At 42.0% G+C, this 21,014-nt stretch overlaps 2 protein-coding genes across 2 annotated transcripts in view; one reads left to right on the top strand and one right to left on the bottom strand.

The window, feature by feature from the left end:
- Window positions 1–18,131, top strand: part of cep104 (centrosomal protein 104) — a 32,669-nt gene extending 14,538 nt beyond the window's left edge. The window contains exons 13-22 of the mRNA XM_069694073.1: window positions 1,658–1,834; window positions 6,206–6,406; window positions 7,366–7,461; window positions 7,735–7,822; window positions 8,484–8,556; window positions 8,816–8,924; window positions 9,039–9,177; window positions 11,507–11,574; window positions 14,991–15,078; window positions 16,108–18,131. Of these exons, the coding sequence (XP_069550174.1) occupies window positions 1,658–1,834; window positions 6,206–6,406; window positions 7,366–7,461; window positions 7,735–7,822; window positions 8,484–8,556; window positions 8,816–8,924; window positions 9,039–9,177; window positions 11,507–11,574; window positions 14,991–15,078; window positions 16,108–16,238 (1,170 nt within the window). The 3' untranslated portion in view covers window positions 16,239–18,131. The remainder of the gene's footprint in view (window positions 1–1,657; window positions 1,835–6,205; window positions 6,407–7,365; window positions 7,462–7,734; window positions 7,823–8,483; window positions 8,557–8,815; window positions 8,925–9,038; window positions 9,178–11,506; window positions 11,575–14,990; window positions 15,079–16,107) is intronic.
- A 223-nt stretch (window positions 18,132–18,354) lies between these two features.
- Window positions 18,355–20,608, bottom strand: b3gnt7l (UDP-GlcNAc:betaGal beta-1,3-N-acetylglucosaminyltransferase 7, like). The gene has a single exon (XM_069694092.1). It carries the CDS (start codon window positions 20,334–20,336, stop codon window positions 19,101–19,103), a length of 1,236 nt encoding a protein of 411 aa, XP_069550193.1. The 5' UTR covers window positions 20,337–20,608; the 3' UTR covers window positions 18,355–19,100.
- Between the last annotated feature and the right edge of the window lie 406 nt (window positions 20,609–21,014).

Here is a 21,014-nt window from a genome sequence, read left to right as displayed (position 1 = left end):
GACAATGATCAGATCTTTGCTTTATGGACACACCCCACGGTAGGCAAACAGAATGAAACAGATGCAAACATACATCTAACTATCCTCCAAAGGAAAACAATAAAGATGACCACGTTTGCTTTGTAATTTCATTGGTCTCTCTCAGGAATTTTGGATTGGGGCGAGTATGTGCAAAGAGAGGACAAATATTTATGAGGTCTAGATTGTAAAAATAAAAATATTGACCAACCTTGACCAAATGTCCTTCTTTGATAAGAACAGGAAACGAGCATTAAGTGTGAATCAGAACGCTGTCAGTAGTTAATCTTTTGCAATCCTATCCCTCCTCTTGACACTTTATATAATAATTCTTCAAATGAGAAAACATTTGTTGCTCAAGTTGACACATTTTCACCTTCTAAATACCCCATCTGTTTATTTTTTATTAGTAATAGGATTTTTTTTTTTCTTTATTTTATCGAATATACTGTAGTTTGGAGGCAGACTAGAAATGTGACGAGACGAGGATGACAAACAGCAGCTGTCCCGTGGCAGGATTTGAAATGGAGGCGTTGCTGTTTAAGTGGCATGGATCTTAGTCAGAAAGCCATTTTTTGTGTTTGAGTGTCCACGGCTCATCTGCTTGAGAGACTCGGAGGACATCCATCCATCATTCATTATCTATACCCGCCTTATCCTGAACAGGGTTACGGGAGGGGAGGAGGGTGGGGCTGGAGCCTCTCCCTATACACCCTGGATAGGTCGCCAGACTATCACAGGGCCATTTTAACCAACTTGAACGTTCAGAGTTCATGTGTGAAAGTTTTTGTTTATAAAAACGGAGCTTAACATAAAGCGAGTTCCCTTTTTATCACCTGAGCGTACATGCTGTGCTATAGCTTGATGTACATGGTGAGTAAGTAGGTGTCTTAGTGTCGTCACGCTCTGCAACAACCTTCAGACAGGCCTCATGTTGTCATCGCCCAGGCTGAACTGAACTGGTGTTCTCACACTCTTTACTGCTGGGAGAGACCAGAACGTGTTACTGGGCTGATGAATGGAGAGATGACGTACCGTGTATGTGTGCGGCTGGTTCGGGGAGCCTGTCATAGTCTGCTCATGCATGGGTGTGTGTGTGTGTGTGTGTGTGTGTGTGTGTGTGTGTGTGTGTGTGTGTGTGTGTGTGTGTGTGTGTGTGTGTGTGTGTGTGTGTGTGTGTGTGTGTGTGTGTGTGTGTGTGTGTGTAGAAAGGGAGGATGTCCATTAGCTCAGTACCTCACAGACATACAACCCAGCCCTTCTGGGTTGTGTTCAGAGCTCCTGTGAAGGAATCACTGAATCCCTCTTTGTGTCAAGGACAAGTTACACTTTTTTTTTTGTGTCCCATATTTGTGACCCGCATTCCATTCACCTGATGTGGTTAAAATGGCAAACAGAGAGTTTTTTTAAGGACCTTCTTCCGTCTTCCGTTAATAATACACTTGCATTATCTGTCATGACTTCTTTCTTTGCCAGATGCTTGTGTTGAATGATAAATTACAGTGTGTCGCATCACTCAGATTGAGTTTGTCACGGTTACAGCAAACACATGAATTTAAAGGTGCAAGTCAAACATATCGCATGATTTCAACACTGTACATTTTAAAGTCATTGTCTCTTTCTCACGTGCTTCGTTTAGGAAATTGCTGTTTTGAAGGATGTCCGGGCCTTGCAGGTAATCTCCAGTGAGCTGGTGAAGCCCTTCAAATCCAACTTCCCCACTCGTCTGGCTCAGAGTCAAGCCGAGCTGCTCGAGAAACTACTCTCCGAACTGGGCACAGAGAACTCTGGCTTCAGCCTGGACAATGTCATGACGGTAAAGTACCTAAAACATACTGATGCATCTAGCCATTCTTGTTTTGTATTTTTTTTTGTATTTTTTTTTTTTTTTAGCAATTTTTACATCTTTACATTATTTGATGTCTCTGACTAAGCAAAGATTGGCTGTGGTTCAAACCTATTTGCTCAATATCACAAGTTCATTTCATTATCTTCAGAATTCAATGTTTTGTTTGCCTGAGAAACCAAATTGTATGACAACTTTTTCAAAAGTAATCCATTCAATCTTGTTTTTTTTTTTTCTTCTTCTTCTTCTGCCATGTCAGAAATATTCAGGAGCTTGAATTTAACATTTTATTGGATTTTTCGGCTGTAAAATAAAAAATATGTAAAAACTCTGTTTTTTCCCCCCCTATATTATCAGTAATAGCCCAATAATCCCTTCTGTGTATCAAATATTTCTGTTCTTAAAGGAGCTCTGCTACATTGATACACTGGAAATCCTACAGATCTTGTGGCATGTTGCTGTGAGGTTGCAGATTTCCATCCAATGTACAACCGTCCCCTTATATTACATTTACGCCCTTCCAAGCTTGCCGGGAAATCTATGATGGCAGAGACACAAGATGTGAAACGCCCTCCCTCAGGAGCCGGTCTCTGGTTTGTCCCTTCCGGGTTACTGTAGAAACTTGTGGAAGAGGATCCGCCCTGATGTAGATCTGAGGGGCTCATTCTAAGGAAATAAAACACATGATTCTTAGTTTCAGGTGATTACACACTAATGAAAACATAAATATTATATTCCATTTCATTCCAATAGATCCCCCTTAATCCTACAGACTGGACCTTCAAGCTGTTGAATGCTGCTTCTTAGCAGTGCCTCAAACCCTATTTACCCTCTTTCTAATTTGGATGTAGAAAGCACAACATCCCTTCTATAACATGACAGAACAAGAACTGTACAAGACACATGCAGTATCACGTCAATTATACTTTAAGCATTGGCATCCGTTGAGCAGATTTTCCGTTACATTTGACTGAGTAATTACAGTGTGACCAACTGGAAGGCAGCAGTCCCCCGCTGGCTTTCTGTGGCCAACTCAGTTCACTGAAACAGCCTGTCGGTAAGCTCCAGTCAGCTGAGTCAATGTTGTCACCACTGGCACCCACTCTAACATCCCCTGCACTCTGTTGGTTTCCAGCAGTGACCTAATATCTACGTGCAAACTCTCCAACTGTGGACCTGGCGGGGCAGGCCAACAAGCTGTCCTGTCCTCCCCTCTCTAGTTTACAACCGCTCCTCCTCCCTATTCAGCACTCCTCTTGACTCTGTTCGGCTTTTATCAGTGAGAGCAAATTGTTAGGTTTGTCCTCTTTGAGTTTCTCCACCTTCTGAAGCCAAAGCCACACAGGTGGCACTGTGTGGCCTGTGTTTGCACGTTTGGGCCTGCTTGCTCAGCGTCTGACCCCTTTGTGTTGGCGGCCACGCGTGTTTGCTTGGAAAACATTTCCAGTCTGGATTGAGATGTGACAGGACGGCGGGGCTTTATCCCACAGCTTGTTTTCCCTCCTGACTGCCACTGAATCATTTGATGAGGAGCATGGAAGAGACACCAGGTTGAAACTTAAAAGTCAGTTTCAGTATGGAGCTGTTTGTCAATGAATTGACATGTCTGCATATCACAACGGATATACGATAACGCTGGCTATCGAAATGAGGACAGACATCCCCAAGATTCTGAAAATGTTTTGGATCCTTGATTTTTCTCTATATGGATGTTTGTAACCAGACAAATAGAAATGGTCAGACCTGGTCTCATTTTGTTACACGGCAACAAGCAATATATTCTCTTATTACATATGAACTGATTCAAGTGTTGAGGATGTTGACTTGATTCCTCCAGTAAAGGTTATTGTGCAGACACATTACAGATAGCTCTTCCCTTCATCGCGGCACAAAGCATGAATGAGCCAAACACCCCTATCGTATCGACAGCAAGAACAAACAAAAACCCACTACCCATGTGTTTCTACTGTATATATGTCCCTGTATACATGCAGTATGTCCCTCAGCTATTCTTTCTCTGCCGCAGCTGCTCTGCCGGCTGATGGGATATGTGCTGTACAGTGTGTTCTGGCCAGACAGGTTCAATCAGACATTCACTTTCATTTCTGTGCTAGTGTGTGTATGTGGAGAGAGAAAGTACTCCTCTAAGGTAGTGCATAGAGGCAGATACAGTATGCATGTAACATTAGGTTGGTGGGGGAAGGGAGTTAGATTTGACCATAAAATCTTTGTCCAAATGTGAATAAAAACAGGCACATCTTTACAGATTTAATTCCACCAATAAGTGTAAAAAGCTGCATATGTCTTTCCTGTGCATTTGGTACAGTAGCCTCTAAAGAGGTTGCTAATCAGACTCAGGTCGTATTGGTTTAATATGCTCAAACAACCGTTTAAATTACAGGCTAAATCCTGAAATTCACAGCTGAAATCTTCACTGGTATGTTTTTTTTTTTTTTTTTTTTTTATTGGCTCCTTGAGCTCATGTGACTACCCCTCTTGACAGCTCTACAGTGTTAGCTCAGCTATGGTTGAAACATTTTTCCTTTTCCTGTGCTGTTACCTGGGTGATCTGCTCAGAGGTGGGAGCCAGAGTGAGAAAAGGGGGTGATTGAATTTCCTGTAATTAAAATGAGAAGTGGTCGACAGAGACAACAGAGAATGTTCCTGAGCCTGTTGAGAGAGGGATGGGTGGCCTTTGTACTCAGTTTACTTCTGGACGTTAATGTTCTCCACTTGCCATTGTGTTGTGACTCTTTTCACATAGATTATGTCGGATAATGGGTTCTCTCTACGTCATGATACGCACTTCTCTCAAAGGACTTTCTCAGCAATATTGTTTTGCTCATGAAACTAGACTTCAAATGTAGCAAATACTGCTTCATGAAATCTGGACTTTTTTATGTAAAAGCAAAATATCTTCTGTGTTAGGGATTCATTTTATGGCAACTTTCAAACGCAGAAGGAGCTGCAGAGTGCAAAAGTGCGACGAGCTTTTGGGGTTCATTTAAAATCATGAGGCAGTTGGGTCCTTCTGTTTTGTTGACTGTTTCCTCGAGAGCTAACCATGTAGTAATAAAGTCTTCAAGCATGTCAGAAATGTACTTTGGTCCGAGGCTGTGAGGGGTTTTGTATTTTAGTTGAAGAGCAGCAGCACTGAAGAATCTGTTCTCTGACTGACTGGAGATCAGTATAAAGGTTAGAGAACAGGGCTAAAGTGCTCAGTCCCGCTGCTTCTTTTTAGCAAACAAGCTGAATTTGAAAGGTAGTGGCTCTACAATGGACCCCTGTGGACTCCCACGTGTCATGTCGTACGGTTATATGCACCCAGTAAATCATTTCCTTCCAGCCTGCATGTGGATTTACAAATATTAAAATGTTTACTTTGAAAATAAATTAATAATTAAGAAAATTGTAGATGCAAGGGGGGTGTAATAATGTCCTCTCTTCATCAGTCAACTTGCCGTAATGTTCAGGGTTTAGACAAAAAGGTAAACATTTTGGTTAATTAGTGTAACTAAGATCATCTTAATAGATTCAGGGTTTATACATTAAGGTAAAAAAAAACAGGAAGAAAGATACAAAAGCTGAAGCATTTTCAACTTTTATCTTATTTATCAAATCAATCATTATTTAATTTGGTTAATTAGTGTTTCAGGAAGGATATCTTTTGGAACAAATGTAATGGTTAATCAGACCATGGGCATCCAGTTTTTTGTGAGCGTGAAGGTGAAGGAGGAAGTTTCCATGTTACGCTGACAAACAAGTTTCCAGATTCACAATAGACGAGATGAACTGCTTCTCCGCATCAGATGAAAACTATCAACTGTAGTTTCCAGTTTTTACGGCTGCTGTTCAGCTGAACATCTGTTGGGTTAGCGACTAGAAATGGAACCAAAGTGAAAAGTCCTTCACAACCAAAAAACAAAGGTTTAACTGGACCAGTGTTGATATGAAAAATGGGTTTAGACCTGGGAAAAAAAAGGCAAAACTTCACACCAGCGTATTTAAATATTTCAGACTGAAATACATTTTTTTTTAATAGAATCATTGTTGTTATTATTTGACTTTTTGGAGGTCAAACTAAATTAGTTGTGAATGAAGGGTTCAACTTAATTGAACTTTGAAATACAAAGTTGTGAGGCTGATTAGGTGAAATCATCTGGACAGTGCTGACCTTTGAAAAAATGGTGAGCGAGTGGAGAGAGGGTATTGATCACCGATTGTAACTTATAGGTTGATTTCAATTTATTCCTGTATTTAAAATTGTTGTATTTGAGCTGTGTGTTGTAATAGTAACATGTCGTCATTCATGTTCATAGAAGGCCTTTTGTCGTCTGTCAGTTCTGTGCAGCAGCGATGGAGCACGGTGCATCAACGGTTCGAGAACTGGCGGTGCGCATCATCTTATCCATGTACCAGCAGCACAGAAGTGCTGTTCTCAGCTTCCTTCCACCCAACGACGCCGCCGCACGGAAGCACTTCCTCTACAGAACCCTCTTTGACGGTTTCGCCAAGATTGATGGAAAACTGGTGGACACTCAGGCAAGTGTTTTTTTTTTTTTTTTCCTTTCGGCAATTTAATTTATTTTTGATACTTGATGTTTTCCTCACTAAGGAAAGAAAATGAGCAATTTTCATTTTCTGTACATAGAGTGTAACATTGTAATAAATAAATTTAATAAATAAATAAACATTCATAACATTGGCATCAAATTGCCGGGCCAAGGGTGTGTTCACGATGTGCATATCTTTCAAACAGATTGTAGTCAGGGAGGAGCAGGTGGTAGGTGGATGTTGAAGCTGTCAGACACAGCAGATGGGTGCACTCTCTCAAACTGAAACGGGCAGTTCAGCTTTTTAGATGACAATTTATGTCTTTTTCTTTCTTCAAGCTGACAGTTAAATGGAGAAGGAAGCTGGTTCATGTTGCACGGACAACAATTTGCCTTTTCCAAAGCCAGCACAGTCTTTTCTTTCTTTTTATCTCCTGTTTCAACAAATGACCAACGCCACATCCACACATGTAATTGTTTGTGGTATAATGTTGCTGGTGTTTTTTCATCACCACCACTTGTAGGGTTTGTTTGCAATAAACTCGACATTTGCATATTAACCAGACAAAATGTCATAAAGTTTAAGCTTGTTGTCAACGAGTGGAATTACAAAGTAAAGAAAGTGTGATATTGTGTACTGAATTGTTTATGACTCACTCAGGGACCGAGCTTTCTTACTACCTTATTAGAGGCCTAGCTTTCCCATTACGTAATGGCAAAGCTTTTGAGTAGCACTCATTCATGCTGAGTTGAGTTGAGTTATTGCCAACGCAACCACAGCACCTGAATGTATCTACAACAATCTGCAGAGCTTCAACTTAAATAAAGAAACAAAAAATGGTGTGGGAAGCAAGACATAATATGATGATAAAATGTTGTTAACAAGTGAAAGAACTGGATAAAAAGGAACTCTGACAAATAGACTTATGGGTGGCACTCTTCACTCAGACTTTGAGGAAGGACGGTGTTCAGCTGGAGGGGCAAAAGGAGAAGGAGGAGATCCACTCCCTACAGGAGCAGCTGGCCGCCCTAAAAGAGATCACAGTAGGTGGAGCTGTCTGCAATTACACCACTTCTCCTACAACTGCTAATTTCAATTTATGACTCCAAACACACTTGGTAAAATCTTGACTGTATAGGTGGTCAAACAACACAACACAACACAAATATATATTTGACAACACTGGCAGATTATTTCTCCATAGGTAATGTGTCATTTATCCTGACTTAACTGTCTGCGTGTGTCATTGTTGACGTTGTGTGGTTGGATCTGTGCTTTCTTGACATCTGATCATATTTGTCGGTCTGATTGTCCAGGAGAGAGGGGATGAACGTACCAAAGGACAAACGGCCAAAAAGGAACCTCACAAAGTTGAGAAAGAGTCCCAAAAAGCTGGAAAAGCAAGTATGTCCACATGTTCACGTGGAAATTGAATGAAAAAAGTGCACTTTAGTCCCTTTTCATATCATCATATACGGATGGCTTTAAAGTAAGAAGAGATACATCTTTATGGTACAAAACAACCATGGTGTGCTGATGTACTTTTCAGAGGTGAAAGCATTTTTTTTTTTTTTTGGTTCTTCAGCATGGAACTGACATATAAAAGAAAAAAAAAAGAAAATCATTGACTATATTTACAGGGATAAGTAGCCTTACACATCTACTTTTGTTGTCAGTTGCATAGCAACAGCGCTTTCCTTGAACTACAAGCATGGCGATTGTCGTAACATGCCAGCAGCAGAAAACTCCAGTTGAAGGCAATATAACGGTGTAAGACTTATAACAAAATGTAGAAATTAGATTTGCTGCTACTTTAGTTTTAGTGATACATCTTACTCTTGCTTATATATCTTTAAAGCTTGACATGTTGGCATCATTTATTACTCAGCTATCAAAGTCTATACATAAAAAAAACTCTTGTTAACTGAATGATGTACCCAATGTGATTTTTAAGTTCTGTAAAGTCTGTTATTTGATTTTATTTGTCATTTGGTGCATTCTTGAAAAGGTGACCTCCAATTTTGTGCAGTTTTGACAAATAACAAACTGTCTTGTTCATTTTCAGCTATTACAAAAGGACCCCAGAGCAAGATAAGAGACAGTGTAGATGTCCAACAATCTATCAACTATTTGGACAAGTAAGTAACTCAAAACCCGACGCAGACCTTTAAAAAGTCGGTGCAGTAATATGAATGTGTATCGACAGGCTTTGGCTTATTAGTCTCACGCCGTGTTCCCAGGTTTAATGTTTGGTGTGTAGTGTCACACAGTCAATTCTCTTTCCAACTGAGGTGTTACATTAACTTTCACTTAATGTATTACTTTTTATGTTATTAGTGTTCCAGTAATAAGCTGTGACAGGATGTGATCTAATAGGATCTCCACTTTCTGTTTCAGCTTGTGTATATTCTGCAGTAAAAAGGATGAGTCATTCACAGAGGATGGATTGGACCTGCACTACTGGAAACACTGTCCGATGCTGCGGCGCTGCGACGAATGCAGACAGGTAGATTGTTCCAGACTAAACGGTTTGGCGCTTTAATCAAGTTGAAAAACATAATCACCACGTCAGTAATACGGCGACGGAGACTTTATGTCCGGCTCTGCTTTGTGTTCACAGGTAGTCGAGATAGCCAGCCTCACAGAGCACTTACTGGGTGAATGTGAAAACAGGTCCATGTTCAGCCAGTGCCATCGCTGCTCAGAGGCCGTGGCCACCGACGACCTGACTTGTCATGTTCAGAGTCCCGCCTGCAACCGTGAGTTCTCTCTCACATTTTGCATCCATTAAAACAAAAAGGTTTAACGTAATTGAAATAAGGCGGTTTGTTGGTATTGTTTGAAAACAGTATTATTATTTTTTTTTGTCCTCTCTTATATTTTAGTATTTTGGATGGTGAAAGTGTAGATACAGACAGGAATAATTGGGAGGAAAGATGGAGGAATGAACCCAAAGTCTCCAGGCAGAATTATGGACACAGCCAGGATGTGTCATTTATTATGTGACAGAAAATTGACAAGAAACATTTCAGCCTATCTGACAAAATAACTGCTTTACTGTTTACTGCAGTAGTGCAGAGTTTTACCTACAGCACTCATCAATCCACAGGACGTGAGCAGAAATAGTTAATTCAAATTCTAACTCTGCAAATGTCCAAACAAAATCTCGTCAGACATGACCTCACTCAAAAAATGTATTACCGATTTAACAAACTGGTGTTTTCCCTTTAACTTTGAACTTTTCCGCCTTCCAGCGTACGGGGCTTACATTTGAATACGCTGTTGACATATTAATGGGTACAGCAAGCGCAATATTACAGTGACTAAAGTTTTGTGCTACCTCTCTGCACGTCAGCTAATTAGGTGGGAAACTTCACAACTTTCTTGTTTTGATTGTGTTTTGTATTTAACAGGAAAAACGCATGGTCATTTGCACAGAGGTCGGGTCTCTGAGTCTGCCAATTAAAGAACAAGAAAAAATGGGTTGCTTTGATGCATGATCAGGTGAACAGTCAGTGTTAGCTCGCCACGATAGCCCACAAAGCCAGCTGGCTTCCTGACTAACTTGCTACGATAGCTAGTTTGGTCACAAACCAAATGTAAAGTAAACAGTTTATTTGAGAAAGATCATGTAATACAAACAATCACTCCTCCTCACGACCGATTGCAAACCATGTCTTTTATTGAGCTATAAATATTAAAAGTAGAAAGTGCACCAAAACTAATGTCATAGGTCTTTCTGTCTTCGACTCTGCAGTTCACCATTTTTTTTAAAGGTCAGCACTGTCCAGATGATTTCACCTAATCAGCCTCACAACTTTGTATTTCAAAGTTCAATTAAGTTGAACCCTTCATTCACAACTAATTTAGTTTGACCTCCAAAAAGTCAAATAATAACAACAATGATTCTATTAAAAAAAAATGTATTTCAGTCTGAAATATTTAAATACGCTGGTGTGAAGTTTTGCCTTTTTTTTCCCAGGTCTAAACCCATTTTTCATATCAACACTGGTCCAGTTAAACCTTTGTTTTTTTGGTTGTGAAGGACTTTTCACTTTGGTTCCATTTCTAGTCGCTAACCCAACAGATGTTCAGCTGAACAGCAGCCGTAAAAACTGGAAACTACAGTTGATAGTTTTCATCTGATGCGGAGAAGCAGTTCATCTCGTCTATTGTGAATCTGGAAACTTGTTTGTCAGCGTAACATGGAAACTTCCTCCTTCCCCTTCACGCTCACAAAAAACTGGATGCCCACGGTCTGATTAACCATTACATTTGTTCCAAAAGATATCCTTCCTGAAACACTAATTAACCAAATTAAATAATGATTGATTTGATAAATAAGATGACAGATGAAAATGCTTCAGCTTTTGTATCTTTCTTCCTGTTTTTTTTTTACCTTAATATCTAAACACCTGAATCTAAGAAGACAATCTAAGTTTGGCACCCATGACCATTGACATGTCCATTTCTTTCCATATATTTTGCTCATTTTATTGAATATTTAAGTCTTGACTGGTAAAAACAATTTAGATCCTAAACATATTCTCTATGTTCACAGTATTACTCCGAACCTTTTCTGTAGTGCTGTCTTCAGTACATTTGTGATAGAGTACAAAGCCCTGTTACCAGTATTTACTAAACTAAGGTCAGATTTTCTTATAAGATCTTCAGTTTTGTTTTTCACGTGTTGGATTCTTAGAAAGAGGCTCTCAACATCGGTGCTCGCCACGTTTCGAGAACCTGCGACTTCAATATTCCTAAAATATAAAGCCAGATAATGCAAGGCTTACGCTTCGTCCCCAACACCAGCCATATGTTCCATAAATAATTTACACCAGTGAGCCTTTTGTATTACCGTAAACTTAAAGTCTCTCTTGCTCTGATCATTACAAGTGATAAAACGGACGCTTGATTCGTGAGCTATGATAGATTTATGTTGACCAGAATATTCCCGATGCTCAAAGGTGTGTCGTGTTCAACGCTGTTCTCCCTCAGTGGTGCAATTTCATCATTTTGTCTGGTGTTTCGGGACCTTTTCTGTAATTGTACGACAGGCAGCTTAAAGGTGTCGTGTTTCTGTTTCAGCCTCCGTCTCGGGTAAAGGCTCCAACCACTGTCCTTTGTGTCACAACAACTTCATGCCTGGAGAGGAGGTGAGATTCTGCACATTCAAGTCACAAATATTTAGTTATGAACTGATAAATAGGCAAAAAAAAACTGGAACATGTATGTCCCAAATCAAACATCTAGAGATGCTTCCCAGGTAATAAAATAGTCAAATCTGTGAGAAGAAGAAGAAGAAAAAAAAAAAAAAAAAAAACCCGTCTGAATGTGGATTTGTTTCACTGACCTCCGAACTGAACGTCACTCAGGAAGCTTTTCTATCTCTTTCATATCAACACAGAAACTAAAAGCATCTAATATGAGGCTTAAGGAGCAAACAGGTGTTGAGGTAAAACACAACTGTTGTTGGCCTTTAGGGACTTCAAAAGAGGCGAAGCCTTTGTCCTGAATGGGCTGCATCGTTTGTCTCTAGATGAAGAAAATAGCATCACATGCTTCACATTCCTTTTAGTTTCAGGAGAAGTAAAGACCACAGCGCTCTGATCACATGTTCATAGATACAAAGTTTGATATTTTTTGATAGCTGTGTTTTCCTTCACTTGTTAGCAGTCTTTGTGGTTAACGATAATGTTGTGCTTTTGAAACTATTCACAAACTCTGGAAAAAAAAGTGCTCCTGCTGATTTGTATGTTGGCAACTGTTCATCTGTTGCAATAAAAAGTTGCCAGTCAAGATTTACTGTTTATCTAAGCTCAGTATTAATCAGCAGATTGTTTCAAAGAGGAAATGTAATCAAACTGCAAACTCCAAAACATGAACATGCATTGGCTACAACCTGAGTGTTGAATATTACATAATATAACTTCAGGGAAAAGCCATCGTTCAAATGTATTTTTTTTGAATATACAATAGTCATGTTTCCTTGCAGTTGCATACCCAACGCTAATCCTTCGGGTCTTTGGGAAGTACAAGATTCTCTGCTTCACAAACAGACCTAACAATGGTGTCCCCTTTCATTTCCCCTTTCCGTTCTGACTTCTGTCTTTGTCGAGCCTAATGAATCATGCAAGTCGTCTTTCAAGGAGGCACTCTTCAAATCAGACTCAGCCTGAGCAGCACACGTCCTGCCGGCCTGGCACCGATGTAGGGACAGGGACCTGATGTAGAGACGGGGACCTGATGTAGGGACGGGGACCTGATGTAGAGACGGGGACCTGATGTAGGGACGGGGACCTGATGTAGGGACGGGGACCTGATGTAGAGATGGGGACCTGATGTAGAGACAGGGACCTGATGTAGGGACAGGGACCTGATGTAGAGACAGGGACCTGATGTAGGGACAGGGACCTGATGTAGAGACAGGGACCTGATGTAGAGACAGGGACCTGGTGTAGGGAAAGGGACCTGGTGTAGGGACAGGGACCTGATGTAGAGACAGGGACCTGGTGTAGGGAAAGGGACCTGGTGTAGGGACAGGGACCTGATGTAGAGACAGGGACCTGGTGTAGGGAAAGGGACCTGGTGTAGGGACAGGGACCTGATGTAGAGACAGGGACCTGGTGTAGGGACAGCGAAGAGAGCAGCAGAAAAGGCAGATTTTTCCTTGATAAGTTCATGGAGTTCATCTATTCCGTAATGCCTCTAAGACAGTGGTTCTCAACTGGTGGGTCACGATCCGAAAGTGGGTCACATTTTAAATCGTCCACAAATGTGTGCGTGAAAGAACGAGTTGAGGGAAAAGTCAAACTTTTACTTTGAAGTAATCCAAATTTTTGAAGCAGCTTTTTTTTAAATTTATTTTATGTTTAGCGTGATGTAGCTGTTTGCTGCCAGCGTTGTCATGACTACAAATGTCACATCAGTCTTTAGGTCCCATTTGCGCATTTGTAAACAATGTAAGGAATAGATCTTGAATTCAATAAGCAGTCTGACTTTTTATTGAATTCAAGATAAGTTTGCCTTTTATTTTGATGTAGGTGAGTGTGGATTCTTGAAACTTAATGAGGAGCACCAGTTCAAACTTGTTTGAAAAGCTTATCTGCCTGTATTTTAAGATAAGTCTGGCTTTTCTTTCATTGGAGTTTTAGCCCCAGTTTCACTTGTGTTGTGTTTATTTAATGTTTTAACGAGCATAAAGGCAGTTCATATTATTGCTCTATTTTCTTAAAAAAAAAAACATTTGCATGGTTAAAAAAAAAAAAAAAGTCAAAAAAATTGGCTCGTGATTTCATGACTAAAAAAATAATAATATGCGTCACAAGGCTTGATCACTTGAGAACCACTAGTCATGTTAGGTGTTGTTTTCATTTTTGTAATGTAAAGGTGTGCTGGCAGAATTTGTAGACAAGACTGTTGCTCCTGATTTCCAGTTGGCCAATCTGGATGGAAAGAAACGACCTGCTAAACAAAAAGTAGTGAACATAAAGTAATCGTCCTTTTTTTAAAACGCAAAACAAAGTTCAGTTTTGCTCACTTCTACCAAATAGTGATGGTTTGCCTTGAAATCAGTTCATTACTATAAGCGGTGAATTTGATGTTAACACAAGCAGTAGCAGCGGTTGGTTTGGAAAAATATGTAAAAAGCTGAAGGACTGTAAGAAGTCGCAGCCTCCACCCAGTAAAACGTTGAACAACCAGTCACTTATGTCATTTATTGGAGTGTTGCCAAATACTTAACTGTCAAAATATCTACAGAGAAATCAGCCTTCTTTCACAGAAAACATTTATAAGTAAAGGCTCAGTTGTAACTAACATCGATCTTAATTTGTCTTCCATAATGATCTTTGTGTTGTTCTGCTACAGTATGACATAAAGTTTGATGTTAAAATGTTGATTAGCCTTGTTAATCTTCATAAACACAAGTTTGTGTGTCTTTTTCAACATTGCTGTTGGTCTACGAAAACATTAAAAGCAAACCAATAATAATAATAATAAAAAAAAACATAAAACAAAACTCAGAGAATAATTATGATTAAACTTAAAAATGTAATCATATTAAATTTGTTCTTTTTTTTTACCAGCCATTTTCAAACCCTGTAAAGCACCTACTGTCCAGACTCGGCAACAGATGAGAAACAGATTGTGAAGATTACGTCCAACTGTAAAGTGGCACATGCTGCTCGGCTTTAGCTGTAACACATCTGTGTTCTCATTAAATCTGAATCACAATCTGGAGTTTCTCACCTCACACACACACACACACACGCACACACACACACACACACACACACACACACACACACACCCTCACAGATGGGTGACAACAAACATGTACAGAAAGTTGCGCTCTCTTAGCCAGAGCTCTGAGTGTGAACCCGATGAAAGACGGCAGTGTTGATGTGAAGGGGGGGAGGGGGGATATAGGAGGAGGAGGAGTGGGGCTGGGGGGGGGGGGGGCGGCCAGTCGGGGCCCTGACTGGACCCACAGTCACCCGCGGTCGTCCCAGTCGAGAAAGTACCCGCGGAGAGGAACGCGCTCACTGAGCTACTTTTGTCCCTGTTCCAGGCCTGGAAGACTCACCTCATGGGCAGGGAGGGCTGTAAACAAAACTCACGCAGGACTGCGGTGTCCCACAGAACCCAGCCAGCACAAGGTAAAGCATTCATACACCCCCGGCCTCCGCCTTACCTCCCCAACGCTGACTGTGGGAGCTGCAGAAAGTGGCCACGCTCGTTGGTGAAACGTCAGGTTGTAACTTTTCCACTACAGCTTTCTTGTCTGAGCAGAAAGGGGCACGTAAAAATAGTGACAGATCAAATTGGGAGTGTCGTGTCGCGGACATTGCTGTTTCCATTTTTAGTGACGTTTCGCAAGAATGCGGCTTTTTGTACGTGCGGTTGATTTTTATTAAGCCAACGGTTGTTTTATTGTTAGTTTTTTTTGATGCCGGACTTGACCGTCGGTGTCGTGCAGTCACACCAGCAGACCGATGCTGAAAATATTGAAGGTCACATCCTGAAGGTTGTTATTTACATGTAACCCAGGTTTTTGTTTCACGGTTTATGGTGAGCATGTTTTTAGCAACGACCGTTTTACATAGTCACAATCTGTAACTGTCTCTCCGTAGCACGTCTCATTTTTACTGACCACCTTTGAAATCTCTTCAAATTTCACACGGCCAAAACCCCTTTAAGATGACACCAGTTCCTCTACTGGTGAAACACATCTGCCGTTGCTACCGGCAACCACGGGTGCCTCCAAATCAAGTAGTCTATTTAAGTAAAATGTTAAATGCCGGACCTTTTTTTTTTTTTTTTACTTGTAATTAAGTATTTCAGAGGGGCATTACGACTTCAGTAATGGATCTGTACACTTTTTCTATGGTAGATTTTGAGTGATAATTGACTGATAATAAACTAGTAAACTAATAAACAGTAGTTCACCGTCTGATGAAAGAAAGCCTTGTGACAGCAGCACACACTCAGTCACCTCACAGTCCCTAATCAAAGGGCACGATCTCTCCCAGTGTGTGGTCACATCACCTCGAGCTGCTGACATCGAGGAACCTTCCTGTTTACGCTCGCAGGTGATGCAGGCAGTTTGTTTAGTGGAAAACAGTAGAGGAGAACACGCAGGTCCGATGGCGGCTCACCGGACGGATGCCGTCTGCTCGTGTGTCCAGGCAGGTCCGTCGGCGGAGCCGGGCTGAAGCGGGCCTGGTCGGTCGGGGCCAGAGCCAGGCCCGGGGGCCGAGGCAGCCGGATCCCAGCGCTGGCACCGCCGGCCAGAGGGTGTACACCGGGGAAACGTTGAAGTCGGGCTCGAAGCACCCAGGAGACGCCCCCTCCACCCACCCCACCCACCTAAAGGAGAAAGCCATCATCAACAAACAACCCCACCCTCTCCCATGTTTCCTGCATTTCGTCACTTTTAGAAAACGCAACTGGTAGGTTTCACATGTATCCACTTACATATGCAATATATCAAAACAAATATAGTTTTTGACTGAAGCCATCAATATATTTGACATCTTTTAAGATGACCAAAAAGGGACCACGCCAGTTTTATCAGCTTGTGTACAAACTGGACACGGATGGTGGTCATTAAGATTCACCGTGTTAAAGGATATTGCCGTCCTGTTGTGGTCAGTCAGACTCGCGGGGCTCGTAAACACGAGTTCACCGTGTGCTCATTACTGACTAATCCTTCCAGGATTTCTGGGTTTTGAGGTTCTCCTTTTTCATAACGCTCACTGCCGTTCGGGGCCTCTGTTTACAGCTAAAAGTAGTAGTTCAGCAATTTTATACTTCCCTTGAGGTTGGTTTACTCACCTTTTAAACAGAAAGGGATTGCTAAAAGATACAGCTTAATTAGCAGAAATATTCAGACTTTCAGTCCCTTGTAAAAGTGCTTGATCCTACATTTCCCATCATGCAACCAGTGGCATCTTCTCATTAAACTCTTATCTGTTTGGTAAATACCAAGAATTTATTAACTCCATATCCTCAGATAGCTCTTCAGGCTCTACAGTATGTTATAAACGTGTTGCCTCCGAACCCGAGCTGAGACAGCCGTGATGACATCACTCTGACATCATCAGGGCTATGTTCTCACACTCCCAGTATACAGATGTTTTTAAAGGCTAGAGAAACCTGACGTTTTCTGTCACTGCTGCACAAGCTATCCAATGCTGCTATAAATGTGAGCATTTATTTTCTTTTTCACCGTTTTCATAAAAATGGGCAATTTTATATTTATAAATAAAAGCGAGCGATCACTTGTGCAGAATCAGCCTACACAGGATGAATCAGTTGAAGAAGGATAACCAGTGTCGTGACAGTAATCCATCAGTGCATGCACCGCACACACACTCTTCTTCTTGTCGTGGTAATCAGAGCAGGAATGAGGTCGAGGTTGAGTCACAAGCAGAAGACGTTCCTGTCCGGGCAACTCTCTCGCAGACCGACGTTCAGTCCTCAAACCTGAGAGCAGCTTTACTGCATGTTTACATGTTTCCTCTCCGTCTTTAATCAACTATAGAGAAGGAATGAAGTAGCACTTTGCCAAAGGGACGATGTTTCACTTCTGAATGTTCAGTACACTTAACTTATTTCCCTGCTTAACGCTTACTGACAATCTGGAGCGGAAGTCACGGAGACATAAAGTAGATAGTTTAACTTTATACAATTGTTCAAATGAAAGTAAATACTGCAGATGAATGTACAGTTGAATTTCTTTTAACTCAAATCTTGATTTCTGCTCAGTTTGACACTCAAACAAGCAGTTTGAAGCACTTCAGTGGCCTCAAACTGATATAAACACAAACTCAGAAATAAAATAAAACTTCAATATTTTGTCAAAGTCATAATTATCTGTTGAATTTGACTCCTCCTCTTGTACTATACAGTGTTATGACGATGTTGATTGTAATATATCTGAACAGACACATCCCCAAAACAGTCTCAGATGTTCTCAGACTGTGATTATTATTAGCGGGGAAACAACTAAAAAGCTGTTATGATGATATGTAAAAGAATCCATCATGTTGGCTTCAATATGCTTCTTTACTGACAACTATAGCAACAGTGGATTATGTTCTCGTGTTGTATGTGCACAGTAGTCTGTATTTTCTGATTCATAATTTTGGCATCAAATGGCTTTTATTTTCTGTATTTGCATTTGTTAAATAAAGCTACATTAAGCTGATCTCATCAGATGTGATTTTACGTTACCTAAAGCGGTGGGGACCTGATTTATGTAACAGCCCCCTGATATAAAAAGAGACGTGTGTTGTACTTTAGTTCATAACAAATCAGACTCTTGACTGCAGACCTTGAGACACTGATGTTATTCTAACTCTTTACCAGAGTGCCGTTCAAACATCCGTATCACTCAAATGCTGCAAGTCATTCTGTACTTACAAAGCTGATGGAGCTCCACTTTTATTTACACTGTCATACATGAATCTACAGCCCGCTAGTTTCTTTGGTTGCAGCTTCTCTAACGCAGTGAATTAAAAAATAGAATGTACAATAAAACAATATATTAACTTTAAAAAAAAAAAAATCATTTGATTTTTATACAATTTCACAATGCTCTGCAAAATAATCACTTTACTATGAAGGCAGATGTTTCTTCTGTGCTCGAAGTCAATGTAAGTTCACTTTGCAGTCACAATGAAATCCTGAAATCAGAAAATGAGGATGAAATGATCGGCCTCGGGGGGGGGGGGGGGGGGGGGGGGGGGAGGGGGGGACACCTGGATGGAACAAGTTGTCTCATTCATACCTGTACAAACTCAAACTCCACGTCTTGACGACCAAAGGAATCACCGGGTTTCAAATTAAGACAATACAATCCCAAAATGGCACCGAGAATCAGAACCCTCTGCCACCGTGGAGCTGTGTGGTAGTGGTTTTACAACAGGGGGAAACAGAGAGAGGAAATCCAACCTGTTCAGTCAACTGCAGAAAGCTCTGCAGCTGAGAATTTGCAGTATGTTCCCTAATATCAGCGCGAGTAGTGACATTTGAACGTTGACTGGATTAAAAAACTCTGCGATGAATCGCGCAGATTCCATGAAATGCATCAAGACATGCGATCAATATGTTCCGAGACTCTTTCTACCTGTGAGCTCAGCCTTGGTGGAGTTGTTTACGTTATACAAGCTGTCAATCATACGGAGGTCCTTTGCGCGCAAACCAGTTCCTCGTTGTGCACCACGCTCCACATCCTGATCAGCTCCTGCGCGCTCAGTTTGTGCACCACGATGAGGTTTTTATAGAAGCAGGGCTCGCTGTTCATGGGGCTCACCCTGCGCCTGGTGATGCCGAATGTCCTGAAGCCCGGGTGCAGCTCCGGGGCCAAGTGGAGCTTCTGCAGGCACATGCCCAAAAACACGTCGTCGATGGGGTACAACTCCAGGTCCTCCGAGACCACGAAGAGCCTCCGGGCCAGCTGGGAGGACATGAGAAACCCCCCGCCTCCCACATAGGGCGGGTACGGCTTATCGTACAGCTCTTTAGGAATGTAGTATTTGCTCTGGCGGTTTCGGATGGGGATGGCCTTGGAAATGGTGTCCCCCACGAACAAGCCGGCCTCTTTGCGCTCCTCCACTTTGAAGCCGATGAGCTCCAGGAGGTTGTTTGTGTTCACAAACACGTCGTCATCTCCTTTGAATATAAACTGCACGCCGGGGCAGTAGATGTCGAACCATTTGAGAAAGTTGACCTCTTTCAGGGTCAGGTTGAAGAAAGTGTCCATGAAGTCCCACTGCAGGATGTCCCCGTAGATCTGGTCCTCGTACTCGATCAGTTTCTGGAGGTTCTTGGTGTCTTTGCCCGTGGTGGGGCTTCCCAGTAGAAATAAAGTTGTGATTTTCTTTCCACCCACGGTGTGCTCCTTGCCCCAGGTTTTACGTACCGCCTCGCGCCGGTCGTGCTGCTCGATAACGGACTTGACCACCATGAGGAGGTGCACCTCCCCGTCCGTGCATTTCTCCGGGTGGTTGATGAGCATGGGGAAATACCTGCAGTGTCTGTGCAGAACAAACTGGTGAAATCTCGGGTCCAAGCGCCGGAACCAGTCCTGGGTCCTCACCGACGCGTCCTCGCTGCAGTTGAGAACCTGCGCGTCCCAGGAAGCCGGAGTCTTGTTGGAGACCCGCTGCGAATCCAAATCGTTACCGGGCACCGGAGACTCCGAGCTCCCCAAACTACTTTTCACGACTCCCTTCTTGAATGAAAAACACTCGGAGCCGCACCAGCCTGCATCCCTCACATGTTTAGCTCCCACTGCGTCTTTCTCTGACAGTTTCAGCTTGTGGATCATGAGAAAAGAAGCAAACACCAGCGACAGACTCAGCAGGGGCTTCAGCAGACCGACCCGCTTCCTCCGGAACAAGTGATCCATGACTGTCACTGCGGCGCGCAGGGACCCTGAGATGCTGGACGTGTTGCCTTCATGGCGTTTCACAACTGTGCGTCCGAGTGGAGTCCAGCGCCGCCGTCCCTCCTCATGTGGACCCCAGAGGTTGGGCCCCTGGATGCGTGAAGTAGCTCCGGGGCCACTTTAGCCCATGACAGCGCCCGGCGGAGTCACACATCGCCCCCTCCTTGCGGGAAAACGGTTCCGAGTAAGCAGCTTGTCTCCCGGGACCTCTTCTCTGCGTTTTGTCTCCTCAAAGACTGGAGACCAGCTGCGGGACAGCACCGTCTCACCCGCACCTCCCCAAATATCTCCTCCCCCTAATGATGCACACTGATCTGGGACCAGCCGGTTTACATTTCTCCCACACACCAGGTGTCCAGTGCCGACCATCGGCCACATGCTTTACTTTTATCTGTTTATATTTATATCGGCCGTGTTAAGAAATTATGAGAATTAGAACTAAAATTGAAAATATTTTGAAAATAATGGGCATAATTAGGCTAAAAAGTGAACAGTAATACACTTTATTCAAGTTTTATACGACTGTGTGACTGGGTACAGACAGCTATAGGGATAAACACAATAAACAAATACAGAATATAATAATAGATACCCTGCAAAAGTAAAGTGATGTTGTTTTCAAATATTATATTAGACCAA

The sequence above is a fragment of the Brachyistius frenatus genome, unplaced genomic scaffold, assembly GCF_029030835.1.
Source record: "Brachyistius frenatus isolate BFR_SWC_R1_liver_20210118 unplaced genomic scaffold, ASM2903083v1 Contig_16, whole genome shotgun sequence".
NCBI lineage: Eukaryota > Metazoa > Chordata > Actinopteri > Embiotocidae > Brachyistius > Brachyistius frenatus.
The sequence above is the reverse complement of the archived record's forward strand: the minus strand, read 5'-3'. Positions and strand labels throughout refer to the sequence as shown.

Coding starts and splice junctions, on each gene's coding strand:
- b3gnt7l (XM_069694092.1), bottom strand. CDS start 20,336: ATGGATCACTTGTTCCGGAGGAAGCGGGTCGGTCTGCTGAAGCCCCTG.